The sequence below is a fragment of the Biomphalaria glabrata genome, chromosome 14 (genome assembly GCF_947242115.1).
Source record: "Biomphalaria glabrata chromosome 14, xgBioGlab47.1, whole genome shotgun sequence".
Lineage (NCBI taxonomy): Eukaryota > Metazoa > Mollusca > Gastropoda > Planorbidae > Biomphalaria > Biomphalaria glabrata.
The window spans coordinates 28,615,080-28,636,078 of NC_074724.1; the positions used below are offsets into that span (position 1 = coordinate 28,615,080).

At 39.7% G+C, this 20,999-nt stretch overlaps 2 protein-coding genes across 6 annotated transcripts in view; one reads left to right on the forward strand and one right to left on the reverse strand.

Moving 5' to 3' along the window:
• Positions 1–20,999, reverse strand: part of LOC106052517 (nephrin) — a 195,777-nt gene that overhangs the window by 51,860 nt on the left and 122,918 nt on the right. The window lies entirely within an intron of this gene.
• Positions 7,762–10,227, forward strand: LOC129922716 (uncharacterized). The gene has a single exon (XM_056009655.1). It carries the CDS (start codon positions 7,762–7,764, stop codon positions 10,225–10,227), a length of 2,466 nt encoding a protein of 821 aa, XP_055865630.1.

A 20,999-nucleotide genomic window follows, 5' to 3' on the forward strand; every position in this document is an offset into this window, starting at 1 on the left:
GAAATTAATAATTCAAGAGCTTTCTACATAGTTTTTTGTGTGTGTGTGTTTTGTTTTTGTTTTCCTACATATTAAAAGAAGAAAATATTTTTAAATACTTTAAAAACAAAAAAAAATAAAAACAAAGCATAGTTGCATCAATTAGTTTGGATCAGTCATGTAATTAAATCTAGACAAACAATAAAAAAAACATTAATAATAATTTTAAAAAGGGGGTACGACCTTAATTCGAACTCATGGCTCAATCCTTATCAGACTTCAGAAGTTTAAAAAACTAACCACTCTACTAGTGGAGAGCTTATGAACATGGAAGATTGTATAGTTATCTAGAGTTTCTATAGTCTCGTCCTATTTTTCAGGTTTGTGTTCACTTAGACTCTGACGACGACCTAAAAAGGGGAATAATTCAGCTTATACCACCACTTTAGTCAATTACTATTTCTTGTCCTTGTTCGAGATACCAAACAAAGTAATTTATTACCAATAGTTAATGAACTAATTGGTTATTTTTCTTTTTTTTAAAACTGTTTCTTGTGTTGTTAGGTAAAAGAAATAATTGTACATAATTTCAGCCTGATCCTAGAATGGGTGTGGGAGAAATAACATGTACACACCTTTTGACCAGACAGGAAGACAGAGTTGATAGAAGCTTTGTAATAAGCTTGACTATTTAAAATGCCTTAAGTTTGAATATAGTCATCATGTCTTCGGTTCTGTCGGTGTTTTAGTCAGTGGCGTCACTAGGGGGTGCGAGGGGTGCAGTCGCACCGGGTGACACCCCTTAGGGGGGGTGACACCCAGAGCTGAGCGCACCCTGACACCCACCCTAGTGACGGGTCTGGTTGTAGTGTTACATTAGGTACCAGGAAATGTGAGATAACATCGAGGGATGCTAGAGACTGAGAGATAATGCTGTGAAAGCCTCCTGGTAGAACATAAAGAAATGTCAGAAACAAAGGCCAGGCTAGTGAAAATGCCACCACTGGTCTAACACTTACATACCTGTGTCAGACCTGGACTCTCTGCATCAACCATGACAAGAGGTCAAAACTGAATTGGAATTTTATACCGCTATTATTATTATTATTGTTGTTATGTGGCGATGTAGCTGGTCTGCAACAGTACCGCCATCTGACAGGCAACGAGAATGTTCTTAGGGATGTTGAGGGGCTGGAAGGTATCTGTGAGGTCAGTTGTCATTATTATTATTATTATTATAATTATTATTATTATTATAAAAATTATAAACTAATATTCATTTTCTGACATTTTTAGGAACGAGGTTCGTTTAAATGAAACCACCGTTTAAATGGAACCACAGTTTAAATGGAAACACCGTTTAAATGGAAACACCGTTTAAATGGAAACGCCGTTTAAATGGAAACACCGTTTAAATGGAAACACCATTCTTTGTAGTCTTAAAAACATTTCTCATTTCTCACTGTTTTTTCCCTTCCTTCAGGAAAAGGTGGCCAAGTTTAAAAGGTTTTACTTACGAAACAAAGAGCTCTAGAGTTCAAAACCTCGTAAACATTGGGCTTTTGTTTTGTTTCGGAAACAACAACTCTGATGTAGATCTGACTTTTGTTAAGATGGCGGAGAGGGGTTGGCGCCAACAATCATTTATTACCCCAGGTAACTACATTGACGAAGTGGCTCCCCCAACGACTCCGCCCCCCCCCCCCCCGCTCTTTTTTCTATTTCAGTTACGTGACACGGAATAATTTGTTACAAAGATAAGATAATATTGGCTTATCTTGCGTCCTTCTCCAATGTACTTTAAAAAACCGCAAACGTAGTCAAAGAAGTGTCATTGGTGAAACAGAATCTATACAGAGTGCTCCTAACTATTATGAGTATCACACAAGAAAACAAAGATCCGTATCAAAGTTGTAATTGCTCAGTGATCCCCAAATTGAAAACACACCTCGGCCTTGGTGCGTTTGATGCCATGTTTTTCTTAGTAACCATCAATGGTTAAGTGGGTTACAGAGTTGGCAGCAATAAACAAAAAAATATGCCATAATTTCCTGTCATTATTTTGACACTGCTAGGACTGGATAACAATGATGTCGGTGTTCCATTCTGAGCTCATAATTTTAGTGATTCAACGCAAACATTTCAATCTCAATTTTCCTCAATTTTCCTCCAAATTAAGAGCTTAAAAATGTCCTTGGTCGGATATTCAAGTTAATAATTAATGGGCTTTGTTGCTGCACATAAAAATTATATATGTGTCAGACGCGAATAGCCCAAATTTTCAGTAAAAGAAATTACCAAAGTCATTTCTCTATAGAAGAAGTTACAAAAGTTATATAATATAAAACCACAGACCTATATATACCACAATAAATATATGTATTTGCTCTCTATTTACGATTTATTTAGGTAGGTGCTGTTTTTATTATTACACACCAAGTATCAGATTTTAGAAAAACCCAAGTTCGTTTTTTTTTTGTGTTTCGCTAACACCGTATAGATCTATATTACATCTCTTTATTAGTATAATAAAATCTATAGATTTAAATCTGTATGAATGCGTTTTTTTTGTATTATTATTACTATTTATCTATATCTAGATCTAGAAAAATTCTATAGCTAGTCTAGATCAGACTCATTAGATCTACTATCTATATAATATGTCTACGTATAGATCTACTTTTCAACACCAAGACCTAATATATCAATATAATAATAATAAGGCTTGTCATCGAGTCTGAAGATTAATGAGGAATGCAATATTTCCCGTCGATACGCAGCCCCAGCTGCGACCTACATATTTTCCCACAACCAGGGCAAGCATAACCATTAGTCGATTAAGATTTTCTTTTCGCCGTCTGCGTCTGTCCTCGGCAGCGGATTTCCTTTTGGTCTCAAATGTGCATCCCACGGTCTTTGTGAGTGACCTCCAGCTGTCTGTCTCGTTCTGAGACCGCATGCAACCAGGTGCTCTCTTCTATGTCTGCTATGACAAGTAAGCGCCGAAGCTGGTCTTTAAAGCGTTCCGTGGGGCACTTCTGTTACGTTGACCACCTTTAGCGCATCAAAAAAAGACTGGTTTTGGCATACGTTCGTCCCCCCATAAGGGGTACGTGCCCTGCCCAGCGAAACTGTCGGACCATAAGAAGTCCCTCTATACTAGTCTATACTGTCCATACCGGCGTTCGCAAGGACATCGCTGTTTGTAGTGCTGTTTTGCCACCGTATGTCCATGAAGGAGCGCAAGCATCTTTGGTGAAAGCGTTCAAGTAGTCTTAGTTGTTTTCTGTATAATACACATGTCTCAGATTCACATAGAAGGGTTGAGAGAACCACTGCTTGTTAAACACTTTTTTTGTAGGCAGGCGATGCAATCTATTCTGCCAAGTCACTCCTGGAGGCGTCCAAAAGCACTACTGGCCATGGCCAGAAGGTTATCAACTTCCTTGAAAGCGAGGTGTCATTCGATACTATGCTTCCTAGATATGTGAAGTGATCTACCACGTTAAGGGGACGTCCATTTACGGTTATCTTTAGGGCTGAGTAGGTTTTATTGGGTCACTTCTGGAACATTACTTCTGCTTTAACAAGGTTTATAGATAAACAGAAAGAGGCGGCAGCGTATGCGAATTCGTTGAACGCGTTCTGGAGGTCATGTTCGTTGTGAGCTAGCAGGGCGCAATCATTGACAAAGAGAAGCTCTGTTATGACCATTTTTTTTTTGTTTTCGTATGGGATAGTAGACTTCAAAGATTGAACACAAGGCCGTTCGAACGAAACCTGATGTCGATGCCTTCGTACAATCGCTGCCACATTTGACCCAGCATTACGCCAAAGAAGATAGCGAATAGAGTAGGAGGAAGTACACAGCCCTGCTTCATGCGCATTTTCTATTGGTTATGAAATTATTTAAAAAAAAAAGGGATATTTGTGTTAGTCAAACCCATACGTTGTCCTACGGGTTAACTGTTTGATAGGCGGCAATGCAGGTCAAAGGGCAGGATTTTTGATATTTTTAGCACAACGAACATGCGAACGACATTAGATCCAATGGCGCTTTTTATGATAGTAATACATCTTTTCTATTATGTAACTCTTATAATTTTGGAGATCTAAATCTGACAGACGGACAGACAAAACTAATAGCCGCTTTTTCCCCTTTAGGGTGCCACTAAAAACGAATTCTAATCACATGGCTCGAGGCATAAATCTAAGTATTTTGGAACCTTTCTGTGTTACGAACCAATCTATAGGATTGTCTATTTATACCGAAAAAAAAAAAAAAAAAAACAATTGTCTACATAGCTGTTGTTTTCCAAGGAATTGATGATTGACGATAAGTGGAGGTAATCGTACTTTCAATTTGGTATTCTTCGGTACAATAGTGTCTGTGCATGGTATTTTTCTACCAGTCAGCATACTTTTGTTTGTGTGTGTGTGTATATATATATATATATATATATATATGTGTGTGTGTGTGTGTGTGTGTGAGAGAGAGAGAGAGAGAGAGAGACAAAGAAGGGGGAGGATATCCTGGAGTCATGTGTATTAAATTGCAGGAGCGTAAGTGACAGATAGGTATATGGGCGATGTACTAAACTCTCGTGGCGAAATCTACGAGAAGATAGGGAACTTCGACACAAACACACACACACACACTAGGAACATAATGTCACAAATAATTGAATCTTGCCCGAGGTGATTATTTCAGGGCAGAAACATGTGCGTGTGTGTGTGTGGCTAAGTGTGTGATTGGGAGAGAATATGTATATAAACCTTGTGAGGGTAAATGCAAGTGTGTGAGACCATCTGAGTGTGTGTGTGTGTATCTGTGTGTTGGTTTAGTGTATAGGATGACAGAGCTCATCGCAAAGGCTGTCATTTAAACAAATACCAAGATACATAAATATCATTAGCTTGATAATAATTACAATCGTACGAGAAACCTTTCATATGTTCTTTTACACAAACCACTAGAATGGGATCTTTGGCATTATCATATAATCTGCTCCATTGGCACAGTTATCTTGAGTTGATACATACAAGATGGCTTTGAAGATGGCAGAATTATAATTAGCTAGAGACAATACTTAAAGTAATACTTTTTTAAAAAAAATAGAAGCATTCTTAACTAGGTTTGATTACTATAGGCGACCGAAAACAGCGCTAACTAACTTTCTTCAGGTTTCTGTACTGCAACCGTCACAAAGCCGCGCGAGGATTGCCCTACCAGCTTGCCCATTGTTGGACGATCCTCGTGTGGAACGGCGAGGCGGACTTGTTGGACAGGGTTGTCAGGTCTCTGTTCCAACCTCACCCCTGAGTAGATTAAAAAAAACAAAAGCGCAACCAGGGTTACTCTAACCGTCATCTAGGATCCACTGCTAGACGTTTGCATACAAGGCACCACGATGAAGTTACGGCAGCTGCAATCCTCCATGCTTGTATATACAAGATGACTCGATATTTTCTTTTTCACACTCAAGCTTCGAGATTCTAAGGGGGCTTGGGGGAAGCAACATCATATTCTTGAACCCGCGCCCACGGGTACATTACGTCGCCTCACAGACACAATCCCTCCCACAGCCCTACTGTGTTCGACGAGTAACTTGCCTTGGCCCATTTCACGGATTCCCCCCTCCCAACACACACACACACACACACTCCCCACGGCCACTGGTTATTATAAATACTTATGAGTATTTTATAAATCAATTCTATAATTACATATTTTCATGTTGATTTTTCACGCTTGAAAAAAAAAAGTCACGCTTTAGATAGAAATTGAAATGGACCAATCAGAGAAACGCCCTGCACATGGGCAGACGACACGCCACGTGTGGTAAAATGAAAGGAACATCGATTTGAAATTAGAATTAAAAAATTGAATTTAGAAAGCGTCGAAATGAAGATCAAAATAGAATATCTCATCAATAGTAATACTACAGACGTTAAACACTTAAGGTTATCTCCCTAAGCGTTAATCAAAACACGGGAAATAGCGCGGCCCTATGGCCCTACTGACAGCACTATTGTAAAAAAAAAAAATATCTCATAATGACAACACTATTGTAAAAAAATATCTCATAATGATAACACAATTGTATAAAAAAAATCTCATAATGACAACACTATTGTAAAAAAGAATCTCATAATGATAACACTATTGTAAAAAAAAATATCTCATAATGATAACACTATTGGAAGAGAAAAATCTCAGGGCTTAGTTCCCTTTCTGCTATATAAATTAATAAATTAGGACTAATTGATTAACTAATTGGTTATTTTTTTATTGATTCGTGTAGTGTCATCGACTACAAACAATTACACAAAATTTCAGTTTGATCCGAGAATAGGAAGTGGGAGAATAAACCAGACAGAACGTAATAAGGGGGATTAAATCCATATATACATCATGACATATCTACTTCTCTCATTAAGTATCATTAATTCCCCTTATCCCCGATATCAAACATAATAATTAATCACCAAGAATTAATTGATTATTTTTTGTTATTGATTCATGTCTTGTCGGGTACGATTGTGCAAAGTTTCAACTTGATCCGAGAATGGGAAGTGGGAGAAAAAAAACATGTTTAAACTTTTTACCAGACAGACAGAAAGAGTGAGTTGATAAAAACTTTATTAAAAAAAAGTAAATTCTTTTATTTTTTGGCTCTTGTAAAGTTAAAAGGTAGCGGTTATTTTGGTGTATTAATTAATACCTTGATATAGTGTTTGAGGGCGCAGTGGCTGAGTGGTTGAGGGTTTGGCTTCCGAACCTGGGGTTCTGGGTTCAAGTCTCGGTGAAGACTGGGATTTGGAATTTCGGGATTTTTAGGGCGCCCCAGAGTTCACCTAATTCTAATGGGTACCTGACTTTAGTTGGGGAAAGTAAATGCGGCTGGTCGTTGTGCTGGCCACGTGACACCCTGCTCGTTAACCGTTGGCCATAGAAGCAGGTGACCTTGTCATTATATGTGAATGAGATCGCAAGGGGAACTTTACTTTTAGTATAGTGTTAAAGAATGGAGGTATATGAACATTATACATGACCATGAATGATGAATCTTTATGTTCATCAACTTGGCTGATGACAGAACTACTTCTGCTTTCTTTAAAATGTAGTTTCTATTTTAATTACAATAACCAGGGCCGGCCCTAACAATAAGCATATTAGCGGATCCCCGAAAATGCAAGGCGTTCAGACTGTACATCTGTTATCAATCTGTTATCTATCTAAAACTTGAATCGTGTTCATGAACATATAGATTATTTTAGATTGCTCATTTCATGAAATTCATTTACTAGTATTCATCGTCGAAAAGTTCAGTTGGAAGTTAACTAATGATTAATCTGTTTAGTTCATCACATGGTGAGAAATCTAATTTGAATAATGATTTATAAATGTAGAAATACCTATTGCAACATTAAGGAAACAAATTTGTGTAAGAATCTATATAAAAGCTAATCATCTTGATTCTGGTACAAAAAAATTTGCATACAATAACTTGCAGAAGAAAATAGAATTAGTAGTTGCCATAGCGAACATATGTGTATATTGAGTGAAATAGAACCAGAATGGACGAACTATATATATATATTCAGTGAATTGAGATAAGCAGGCAAGCAAAACAGCATTCTGTAATCCTTTTCGAGTGACTCAATGCTGCTGTAAAAATTAAAATCTTTACGGAATACCATCAGATGCAGGGGGCATTTATCATTCAATCCCATGTCCACAATGAGCAAGATTATATATAGTATCCATTTTTAAAACTCATGGCGCCAAACCATAGATGTCATAGATGTCATAGTTTTCATAAACTTGGCTGCACGGAGGGAGACCATCAAAATGTAGAGAGCCAGGAGGTAGACGCAGGAGGAGGTAGAGCCAAAGAGATAGACGCAGGAGGAGGTAGAGCCAAAGAGATAGACGCAGGAGGAGGTAGAGCCAAAGAGAAAGACGCAGGAGGAGGTAGAGCCAAAGAGATAGACGCAGGAGGAGGTAGAGCCAAGGAGATAGACGCAGGAGGAGGTAGAGCCAAGGAGATAGACGCAGGAGGAGGTAGAGCCAAGGAGATAGACGCAGGAGGAGGTAGAGCCAAGGAGATAGACGCAGGAGGAGGTAGAGCCAAAGAGATAGACGCAGGAGGAGGTAGAGCCAAAGAGATAGACGCAGGAGGAGGTAGAGCCAAAGAGATAGACGCAGGAGGAGGTAGAGCCAAAGAGATAGACGCAGGAGGAGGTAGAGCCAAAGAGATAGACGCAGGAGGAGGTAGAGCCAAGGAGATAGACGCAGGAGGAGGTAGAGCCAAGGAGATAGACGCAGGAGGAGGTAGAGCCAAGGAGATAGACGCAGGAGGAGGTAGAGCCAAAGAGATAGACGCAGGAGGAGGTAGAGCCAAAGAGATAGACGCAGGAGGAGGTAGAGCCAAGGAGATAGGCGCAGGAGGAGGTAGAGCCAAGGAGATAGACGCAGGAGGAGGTAGAGCCAAAGAGATAGACGCAGGAGGAGGTAGAGCCAAAGAGATAGACGCAGGAGGAGGTAGAGCCAAAGAGATAGACGCAGGAGGAGGTAGAGCCAAGGAGATAGACGCAGGAGGAGGTAGAGCCAAGGAGATAGACGCAGGAGGAGGTAGAGCCAAAGAGATAGACGCAGGAGGAGGTAGAGCCAAGGAGATAGACGCAGGAGGAGGTAGAGCCAAAGAGATAGGCGCAGGAGGAGGTAGAGCCAAGGAGATAGACGCAGGAGGAGGTAGAGCCAAAGAGATAGACGCAGGAGGAGGTAGAGCCAAAGAGATAGACGCAGGAGGAGGTAGAGCCAAGGAGATAGACGCAGGAGGAGGTAGAGCCAAGGAGATAGACGCAGGAGGAGGTAGAGCCAAAGAGATAGACGCAGGAGGAGGTAGAGCCAAGGAGATAGACGCAGGAGGAGGTAGAGCCAAAGAGATAGACGCAGGAGGAGGTAGAGCCAAAGAGATAGACGCAGGAGGAGGTAGAGCCAAAGAGATAGACGCAGGAGGAGGTAGAGCCAAAGAGATAGACGCAGGAGGAGGTAGAGCCAAAGAGATAGACGCAGGAGGAGGTAGAGACAAAAAGATAGACGCAGGAGGAGGTAGAGCCAAAGAGATAGACGCAGGAGGAGGTAGAGCCAAAGAGATAGACGCAGGAGGAGGTAGAGCCAAAGAGATAGACGCAGGAGGAGGTAGAGCCAAAGAGATAGACGCAGGAGGAGGTAGAGCCAAAGAGAAAGACGCAGGAGGAGGTAGAGCCAAAGAGATAGACGCAGGAGGAGGTAGAGCCAAGGAGATAGACGCAGGAGGAGGTAGAGCCAAGGAGATAGACGCAGGAGGAGGTAGAGACAAAGAGATAGACGCAGGAGGAGGTAGAGCCAAAGAGATAGACGCAGGAGGAGGTAGAGCCAAAGAGATAGACGCAGGAGGAGGTAGAGCCAAGGAGATAGGCGCAGGAGGAGGTAGAGCCAAGGAGATAGACGCAGGAGGAGGTAGAGCCAAAGAGATAGACGCAGGAGAAGGTAGAGCCATTGAGATAGACGCAGGAGGAGGTAGAGCCAAAGAGATAGGCGCAGGAGGAGGTAGAGCCAAGGAGATAGACGCAGGAGGAGGTAGAGCCAAGGAGATAGACGCAGGAGGAGGTAGAGCCAAGGAGATAGACGCAGGAGGAGGTAGAGCCAAAGAGATAGACGCAGGAGGAGGTAGAGCCAAAGAGATAGACGCAGGAGGAGGTAGAGCCAAAGAGATAGGCGCAGGAGGAGGTAGAGCCAAGGAGATAGACGCAGGAGGAGGTAGAGCCAAAGAGATAGACGCAGGAGGAGGTAGAGCCAAAGAGATAGACGCAGGAGGAGGTAGAGCCAAAGAGATAGACGCAGGAGGAGGTAGAGCCAAGGAGATAGACGCAGGAGGAGGTAGAGCCAAGGAGATAGACGCAGGAGGAGGTAGAGCCAAAGAGATAGACGCAGGAGGAGGTAGAGCCAAGGAGATAGACGCAGGAGGAGGTAGAGCCAAAGAGATAGACGCAGGAGGAGGTAGAGCCAAAGAGATAGACGCAGGAGGAGGTAGAGCCAAAGAGATAGACGCAGGAGGAGGTAGAGCCAAGGAGATAGACGCAGGAGGATGTAGAGCCAAAGAGATAAACGCAGGAGGAGGTAGAGCCAAGGAGATAGACGCAGGAGGAGGTAGAGCCAAAGAGATAGACGCAGGAGGAGGTAGAGCCCCATTTCTGTGATGCTTGTTAGGCACCTCCGTGCTGTGTTTTGTATATATGTATACATATTAACCAATGACCTAAATTCTGCCAAGTCATTGGTTTTCCTGGCTAGCTCAGGCAACCCATTCCATGCTCTAATAGCGCTTGGGAAGAAGGAGCATTTGTACAAATTTGTCCTAGCATATGGAACGTGGCAGCATACTCTTTTGATGGAACTAATAACTTTTCGCGTCAAAGTCCTAATCGTGTCCTATCAGTTAAAAAACTTACTCCAGAGGAGAAAAAAAACTTTCTTAACGAGGATCTATCTGCACAAATTTTGTCACAATTTTAGCGATTTCTATTATTCTCTAAGGCAGGTTGTTGTTTTATTTTAAATATAAATTCGCCTTTTTACCTTAGAAAAATGAAAGCTAGTATAATAAAATCAGAATTAGGCACCCTTTTCTTCATGAGCTGAGGCCCATGTTTTTTCGCTGTCCATAACTTTCTTGGTCACCATCTCTCTCAATATAGTTCGGACTCAGGCTTTCTCTTCCCAGTAGTCAGCATCATTAGTCACTGCTTTGAGGTCCCCGTTTTGATTCTAAGATATAAACGATTCCCCAATACCCAACCTTGACGTCACTACATGCCACGTTCAAAGCCAGTCCACTATAGTGCGTCGCTAAGCTAAATACGTTCAATAATAATGAAAACTGTCTGTCATCTTTGATTTGACGAAGGCCTCGAGGCACAAGCGTCCTTAGTGACTTTATTTTGTTCCAGCATGTTTTCTTCTATGGACGTGTTGTATTTGGTCCATGTTCAGGGATGAAAGAGACAATAAAGTAGCTACCGCTAAACTAATTAAAACACCAACGGGACAAACTGACCACTTTTCTTTTTTCACTCTCAACTTATTGGAAGAGAGTCAAACTTAATACGTTTCAAAAGAAAATCTGAAGATCCCTCGGGGCAGTCGAAGCCGCGGTCATATATTTGTCGGCTAAGGGGTAGTATGCTAGAAAGCTATTGTCCTGTAGCTGGACCTAGTTCTTTGGAAACAGCACTTTATTTTAAAACAAAATTAAACCTTCCCCCCCCCCTCCTCTCACCGTTTTTTTTGGTCCATAGTATCTCTAGTGTTCTAGAAAATTGGTGTCACGCCTCCTCAAAGCCTAGGCTTCATCGTAGGATTTGGGGATAAAAAAAAATCAAAGGCAGTGGTCAGACGTGGGTTTTAAAGGCTTTTGTTCATTTAGATCACTCTCTCTCAAGCCTCGTTTTTTAGTTCTCTCGCTCTAGCCTCGTTCTTACCCCAAGGCTCTACCCAGCTGTTGTCCTTTTCTTAACTTTTATTTATTTCCTTTCTCTTGAGTTTCGGTGCAGGGGAGGAGGTGGTGTTAGATCTAGTTCTTTTGTACTGTTTTTTTCTCGTATAAGTCACGTATTAACTGTAACCAACGTGTTTATGTTTCGAGAAACAACTGTGTGCTTCTAACAGGACTACAAATAGCGAAGAGAGTTCCAAATAAGTTAAAGATTATGTTTCTTCCTTCTTATTGGAAAAGCGAATTTTAGAGAAGCAAGGGAAGACAATTAGCTAAGTCAGTCAATAAGTTTCATGCTTTATGTTAAGTTGTTAGTTTGTTGATGGAAATTTATTATTAAGATTAAATTATATTGTGTCTTAATAGTGCACGCTGAAATTATTTTATGATTTCTACCTAATTAGGGATTCCGTTCTACCTTCACTGAAAAAAGGTTGGGTATACTGACCTATATATATATATTTATATTATATTTATATAAAACAAAGTAAATTGAAATCTGAAAGTTATGTAAACTCAAAATAAATGTTTCTTTGGACACTTCCTTTACTTTGGAGGTTTGAGACAAAAAAAGAGGTGGAGGAGATTTAGACCTAATGCTTTGCGAATGTATATTTACTTTATTTATTCACTATGATTGTATACTGTTTCTTTCAACAAGGCGGTGTAAACAAATAGCCCAATCTTACACCAATCACTTCAAATTTCACCAGCACGTCAAAGTGGAAGCCAATTGCTTCTGGAAGACAAACGCGCGCGGGATGGAGGCTTAATTAGCGGAACGCGTCTAGGAATGAGCTAATTCTGAGAACAATTGCTCACTGATGATTAATATGACTCACGTTGAGATTTTAAGTGGGCGGGGTTAACAGTTCACCAGACGATAAGAGTCAAAATAAGAATCGAAACCTTTAGTAGTAACATATATGTCTTTAAACAGCAGAAAATAGTGTCTCGACAGCCAGCTACAGACGACACATTCTGAAATCTTGCATGAACATAAAACCATGATTCTCTATTATCTAAATGTGGCACGTCATGTGTAGGAAGAGGTTTTTACAAAGCTTATATCAACTCACTTTGTCTGGTACACATTTTGTGCATGTTATTTCTTCCACTTCCCATTCTTGGATCCAGTTGAAACTGTGTTCAATGACTCATTGTCGATGACAACATGTGAATCAATCGAAAAATTGACCAATTATTTTATCAATTAGTTATAGTTCATTAATTTTGTTATATAGACAGTACTAGCTAAGGGGAGATAATCCCTGTGTAAAGAATTAGTTCGGTGGCTAAAAATTTGAAACTAACAAAAGAGAACCATAAAATGTGCATATTATTAGTACTTGTATAGGTCAGGGCCCATCCTACAAGCTTTGAGGACCTCAAATTCGAATTCAGACTCAGCTACGTTGTTTTTTTTTTAATTTTTGTAATTTAAAAAGGCTACACAATTACCCCCCCCCCTTTTTTTTCTCTCCCCTTCCCCATCCCCCGACTGGTTCACAATAGTAAATGGGCCATAGCGTACTGAGTGTGCCTTAAGCATACAATTAGAGCTAAACAAAAACGATAGGCGGACAAAATCACCTACACTCGCACCCCTACAACAAGCGAACACACGATAACTTTTTTATAACAAAAACATAAACCTTAACACCCATTTTACAACGATGTTCCTGTAGTCTTATTGGCAAAGACGGAACCAGAGCATTTCACCCGCAAAGATAATAGTGACTTGCATTACCACCCAAGGCAATCCATATACAGAAGCAGTTTGTAGATGTCTTCCCTTAAATCAATTATAACCTTTTTTTAAAATAATTTGTAAGCCATCCCACGTCGTCCTGCGGGAGGCTTGGACTAGGATGTAGATTGTCTTCAACCCTGAAGGATCATCCGAAATATATAAAACATGAAACAAACAATAAAACAAACATTATACAAACAATAAAACAAACGTTGTTTCGAGTCGAGAACGTTCAAGTAGAAAGAGGGGGGGGGGATCTAAAGCGTGTCGGTTCCGAACCTAGGCGCCCCGGGTTCAAATCCTGGTGAAAACTGGGAAATTTAATTTCGGAATCGTTAGGGCGCCTTTGAGTCCACAAAGATCTGATAGGTACCTGCGGGTCGTAATTTAGAAAGCAGTATAATGCTAAACAGAAGAACCCAGTTCAAATCTCCCAAGCTGACAAACCTACTGCACTTTTGATGACGCCATTAAGGTACTCAGGGACTCTTCCCTTCAAGCAAATCTTCTGCGATTAATTTCGATAAAACAAAAATATATCCATAAAGTACTTACAGCTTTATCCTTCCCGACAGGAAACACACAAACATATTTTTCTCTTCCCGCGCAAATATCAAAGCGGCCGATTCTGTTTTCCCCTAACGACTTCGTTTCGGATAGCTTGACAATAATGAACCGGAAATGCCTTGTTTCCTTTTATCGCCGATGCTATATAGCGATGAGCTCGCACTGTCGTCTGCCTCCAAGTTTTGATACTCCATTTTGAAAGTAGCCCGCCATAGGTCTTGGCTTAATTGTCGCCATAGTATTGGGATACATTGTCGCCGAAACGCAGACGCTAGAAACAGTACAAACAACCGAAAGAAATATTTTCCCACGGCGACAAATTGAAAAAAGTACTTTCCAGAAATAACGCTTATGACTCCACGATTGTCGTGGAATAAATCGCCGGGCGATACCGATTTGTTTGGTTATTAATGCTCTACGAGGGCACAGATTTTTACGTTATTAAAAATAATGCACGCCAACAAAACACATTTCTGGCGGGGTAGCGAGAGTTAGGGGGAGGGGTGTTCAATGGAGGAGGTGGGAGAAATGAAGTAAGAACTTGTCCTAACTCCCCCCCCCCGCCCCCCAAAAAAAAATCCTTACAGTAGTCTCTAGAAGTTGCATTGGGTCGATACTCTCAAACAATTAAGTCCCGACAATTACCCAGCAGCGTCAGGTTCGTATCCCTGGAGCGGTGATACATTTGTAGCACCAAACAACCCCCGCCTCCCCACCTTCAACATCTTCTCTTACAGCCAACTTCCCCCCCCCCAAACCCTGCAGTGGGTCTTGGGAAATATCATCAGGCTCACCTATCAATTCTGGATCGAGTCTGTCCTAACTAGATATTTCCCCGCGTCATTCCTCGACGTATCGATGGGCGGAAAGTATGACGAGAAGAATCGATATCGCCCCACTTTCATACACCCCAACCCCCCGTTTCTTCTCCCACCATGTACCACCCAAACCATTCAACGATGACCCCCCCTCCCCTCTTTTTTTTTTTGGTAAATTTGTATTTTTAACGCTCCTACAGTCGCGGCTTTTTCTCTTGTTTTTTTTTTATTTATTGTCATAAGACAATGGATGTGGTTTTTTTTTTTTAAGTCATTGTAAACTGCTGACGTGGATTACTGATCACTGCGGTAATGTCGTCTGCCGTGAGTAAAATTGGTGCAGAGGTAAATGGCAAGAAGATGAGCGAGCAACACTTCTGCTGTAACCCGATCACCATGTTAATCACTAGAGCAGCGGTGTGATAATTTCACACCGTTAGATGTTTTTGTATTCACATCGAGGCTGAGTAGGACGGCGATGATCATTACTGCCAGGAAATGATACGGGAATTCGCGGTGGTTATTCTCCACGTCTGCGTCTCCAAACTACGCTAGAGCAGGCAACACATCTAAATGAGCTCATATAAATAGGTCATATTTAGAACGAACAAAATAATTTAGTAATTTTGGGTAAAATGTGCATGAAAATGTATGCAGTATTTATTTTAGATATCGGTGACTGATCAATGAAAGCTTTTATTTTATTAAGGCATTAGCAATAGTTCTAACTACGCTATGGGAAATGACCACATGTAACATAATACTAATTGTCAAAGTCAATGTAGTTTTAAAGTAAAAAAAAAAACAAAAAAAAACAAGGTTAAAAAGACAGTTTGTGTGGAAACACAAACTCAAAATCAGGCAGGTAAAAAAGGCAGGTTTAAATAAAATATTATGATGTCGGATTTTTCTTCTCTAGTTTACGAGATCTAAACGGGACGGACGGATGGACAAACCACACAAAACTAATAGCGTCTTTTCCACTTTCGGGGCCGCTAAAAAAAAAAAATAAAAAAACAGCAACTTATTGAAAGAAATAAAATTTAGTGTGTTCAAATTTAGAGAAAATGCATCTTTTCCCCAATATTACCAAAAAAAAAGTCTAATTAAGTTAAATATAGGTTCTTTCTTGGTTGTTGAAGAAGCTAATGTTAGAGAGGATATAAATACGAGGGAAGACAATCAGCAGGTCAGTCAACAAATTTCAAGCTTCGTGTTAAGTCTATTATTGAAAGTAAGTTACATTGTGTGTTAATAGCGTGTGTTTAATCTTTTCGTTATTTCTAACTAAAAAACTAAAAGTATTTTATTTTTTAAAAAGTAATTCTGTGATCCTCCGGCATATCTTAGACTTTGGGTCGTCGGGATCTAACCTCTGAGAAGTGTATTAACCATTCAACGCCGTTGTGACACCACACATACAGAGAGATTTAAGTTTCTTATTAAAGCATTTACGCCCAAGACATGCGCAGACGTTAAAATAATAAATTTATTGACACACTGACGGCCAAATTCTATGTCTGCTTTATGCCTGACAAACTACGTCACAACTTAGTAGAACAAAAACATTACCAGATTTTTTATAGCTGGGCAGCCAATAAAAAAAGCCAAAAGAAAAATAAATAAAAGAAATTTTTTTACGCTATTTCTTCGGCGCAAGTTTCAGGCAACTGAATTAAGGAAATTCCAAGATTTCGTTGCTACCAATCAAACGAGAGACTTGTCTTTATCTGATTATAAAAATTTGATAATAGATTTCTTGATAATTTCTATAATGAACATAACAAAGTGGAAAACACCAGACGTCACGTGACGCGCACAAACGTCAACTAGTTAATTCAATAATAAATACATTCCAATGTAAAGAGAGAATCGATTCCAATAATTAATAATCAAATACTGAAATGAAACAAGTACGTTAAGTGCGGGGGGGGGGGGAGTTTAGAAAAGATCGATGCCGCCCGACCTCGACCCGATATAGTCGCTGAGTAAACACACTTCTACAGATGCGGTCGGGCTCCAGCCAGGGTCCAAGAACTAATTCCGGACTGTGGTGGCCTGTCCACCATTCTACTTGATACAATTATGTTAATGCAAGGTAAACTGGATGGAAGTAAGAAAAAAAAAAATAGAAAAGAAAAAAAAAATCATTTCCTTTATCAGTGGATCTCAACTTGTTGCTCTCTAAACATGTTTGCATCCGGACTTTCCGACAAAAATTAATAAATAAATAATTAAATAAAAAGTCTTATTATTTCTTTCGGAAAAAAAAATTGAGACATAATGCACATTGTTTTAATGATTAATTGTGCCCTCTCCTTCATTGAGTTTAAGAAACGCGGCCATAGTTCGTTCTCTGTGGCAAAAATGTGTTAGTTCTCAAAATGTTTAACACGCGCTCGTTTGATTAGACTTGAATCAATGGTTACTTCAAAAATTCAAAACATCAATGAGATAATAGGTTTTTTTTTTACAAAGCTAAGATCAACTCACTCTGTCTGTCTGTCTGTCAGTCTGTCAATCGGGTGTAAAAAAATGTACACGTTATTTCTACGACATACAATCTCGGATCAAGTTGAAATTTTGTAAAATTATTTCTTTTACCTCAAAACACAAGAATCAATGGGAAAAAAAACCCGATTAGTTAATTATTAATTATTTATTTGTAATCAAATATTTTATTAATATCTCGAACAAGGGGAAGAAATTGTACTTGACTGAAGAGGTGGTATAAGCTGAATTACTCCCCTTTCTAGGTTATCGCTCTAAATTGAAACAAACAATATGTAAGTATTAAGAACCTCACTGAAGCTTCAGCCAAGAGTTCAAATTCAGGTCATTCATTTTTTTTTTCCAAATACCTTTAAAAACTAATAATGGACAAATCCACCCAGATATCTCTTTCTTTCTTCTTTCCTCCCTGATTTTTTCCAAAAGTTGTCCAGATTAAGTGATCGGACCATAACGTAGTGAGAAAGCCAAAAGCAGGAAATAGCGCAAAACAAAAAACGGTAAAAGTATTATTAATCGCACAGATTTATTGCTGTTGGTCTAGATCTAATACACATTTAATTACATGACTGATCCAAACTAATTGTTACAGTTACACTTTGTACAAGCTTTGAAATTTTTTTTTTAAAGTATTTTTCTAATGTTTTTTTTCTTATTAAAATAAATCTTTAAAACCGCCCACGGATATATATTGCCGATTTAGATTAATTTGATAGAATCTATTTCAAATAATTAATCATCAGTAAGTAGCTCTTAGAAATGTTTACAAAAAAAATCCCCACAAATCTTATCAATATTTAAAAATGAGATGACAGACGTCATTAAAACCATCAGAACGCTGAATTGTTTTTTTTTTTTGAAAGTCGAGTTACCCACCCTTTGGGTTTCTTGTAAACCTCGCGTATATTTAGACGTACAGAGATGTTTATAAGATGATTTAAACACTGATAACTTTACTAAAAACTATTTAGGTGAGATTGTTCTGGTCAGTTTTATGCCGAACGATTATCAGGGTCATGACCTGATTTTTATTTTAGAAGTCTTTGGGAATGTTTGTACTGTAATCGGTCTGGCCTCTAGTTTTTCCGTGGCTACGATATTTTTCTGGTAATTAATCTAGTTGTTAAAATTTGCATATTTGATGTAACACAAAATTAACACCAAGCACCGGACAATAGTAAATAAATTAGCTACTATTCATAGTGTAAATATAGTTATAATTTTCTTTCTTAAAACTATTAAACCTTTAAAACATTTAACTCAATATAAACTAGTTCGCTTGAAAAAATAATTGTGGTTAGAGAGAGAGAGGGCGTATTAAGATACCGAAATTGGTTAGTCCACTAGTACTACAGAGCAAGTTTTAACTCATATTCTCAAAGCCCTTATTATATGCCTCATTGTGGAAATAACGGTATGAAAAACAAACAAACAATAACACAACTACAAAAAGATAAATGACGATAATAAAACAGCCTCATTATGGGCACAGCGCATCTTTTGATGACGTCATTAATTTACGTTTCACCACATGATCATAAATGACGAAAACAAAAAACGCTGTAATTATAATAATAATAATAAAAACCACAACGAACAAGAGGAAGTAACTCCATTTTTTCCCTCCCCTCATCTAGGCCTATTATTTTTAACAGTATAGATTATCTGAGCTTGTCTTGGGGCCTGTTTAATCCAATCGAGGATAATTATTGAGGAAGAGCTTCCCTACACTTATCAATGTCATTAGACTTTTGTTTTTTAAAGTGTAACCTCTGCACAGTCTGGGAATGTTAATGGCTAGTGGGAATGGCGATTCGATTTGTACTTGTAAAACACACAATGGTCTGACGTACAAAAAGGAGGACATAATTAGGGATCAAGAAGACTAGAAAGGGCAGATATATAGGTACAGGACGTAGCAGAATTAGGGGCAGCTGTTAATCTACACTAGCTTGGAGCACGGGTCTCTTGGTTGTATAAGTCTCGTACGCTTCCTCAACCATCAAGATTATTACGCACTAGTCCTAGTCCCAGTGGCGTAGCTAGGGTGGGGAGAGGTGGGGGAGAATTTGAACATCCCAACGGGCCCCGAAAAAGGTGCTTTTTACATTAAATATTAAGTACTACGCTAAATGCAGGGGCCCCCATAGAGTTCAATGATGGCAAATTCCTAGCTGATTTCCCGCAGGACGGCAAGGGATGGAAGCTGGCACGGTTCGAACTCGGGACCATTGTGACGACAGCACGAAGCGCATACCGCTCGACCAGGTCGCCTTGACTAGCTACCCCTAGGGCCGGTTCTGATCAGTTTACTTTGAAGCAAATACGTGTGGCCCATTTCGGCCGTATGACAGCTAAGACACTGGGCAGCAAATAAGGTTAGTCTGGTGGAGAAGCTAAAACTCCCCCAGCGTTACAGCGCCCCAACCAGCTTAACAGCGCCCCAACCAGCCTTACAGTAGATATGATCCGATTTGTTACTACTTTGCAATGAGATACACAATGCGATTCAAATAGTAAGAAAAGTTCCCCTTTGAGGGCCATGCGGTCTATAGGGCAGATGATGTTAAGGTCAACTGTTTCTTTGGCTAACAGTTAACGAGTAAGGTGTCATGTGGCCAGCACAACGACCAACCGCCTTTACTTTCCCCCAACTCAAGTTAGGTACCCATTAGAGTTGGGTAGACTCAGGGGCGCCCTAAAAATCCCGAAATTCAAAATCTCAAGTCTTCAGCGAGATTCGAAAACAGGACCCCAGGTTCGGAAGCCAAGCGCTTAACTACTCAGCCACCACAACTAAAATTAAATTACAATGAAGGTGAAATATCGAAATATTACTAGAAAGTTTGGGACTGCAGTGAAGCAGTTTTAAACATGGAAACTAACAAAATGTTAAGTGTTATAATTAGTTATCGCATTTTCCTTTCTACGGAGAAGTCAGAGTTTGAGAACTGTATGTTACAAAATGGCTGAGTAGACAAACACTTGACTTTCCGACCGAGGGATCTCGAGTTCAATTGCCCATGAAGACTGGGATTTTTTTTAACTTGAGAGATTTTAAGGAAGATGCTTGAGTTATCCAACGCTAATAGAGACCTGAAATTTGTGAAAGTAAAGGCAGTTAATCATTGTGTTGGCCACATGACACCCTTATTCACAGTCGGCCATAGACACGAGCTCCATTCAGTTACACCATAGAACGCAAGGTCTGAAAAGGGAAACTACTTCCTATTATATTGTAGTAACAGACTTCTTTGACAAATAAATGTTTTTTTTAATCAATTTTTCAGACGCGTGCACTTGTTTAATCCGGAAGTCCGGAAGACGGCATTGTTTCTAAGGCCATACAAAATTCTGGGTGGCCTTAAGGGCGGGGCTTAATATTCATTTCTGTTAATCATTTCCTGTCAAGATAAACTTTGACCTCTTCTCACTCGCACCTTTTATTCCTTGTTGTTGTTTTTTTCTCCTATTCTTCTATATAAAAAAAAACGGAAACTTTTACTGGATTTTTTTATATATAAACATCTGAGAGATTTCCCTGACCTTTGACATTTCTCCAAACAATATAACGTCTTGTTAAGTAGAGATCACAGAGCGGCGAGATTTCGCTTTGTGGGATATACAAAAAAAAGATACAATCCGAGACCCAGGGATCGAGAACGTGGCTAGCCTCTTTCTGATTTCCTACTCGTGCAATTACATGTAACTTAGTATACCAGACGATCGATGTGAACACGTTCGCGTTTATCTCCCTTTGAAAAAAAAAAAAGTTCCGCCACTTTTGGAGAAATTGGAGTTGTGAAACAAAAGTAACATTGCGCAACA

Excerpts from the sequence above, each read along its gene's own strand:
- LOC129922716 (XM_056009655.1), top strand. The coding sequence starts at position 7,762 with ATGGCGCCAAACCATAGATGTCATAGATGTCATAGTTTTCATAAACTT.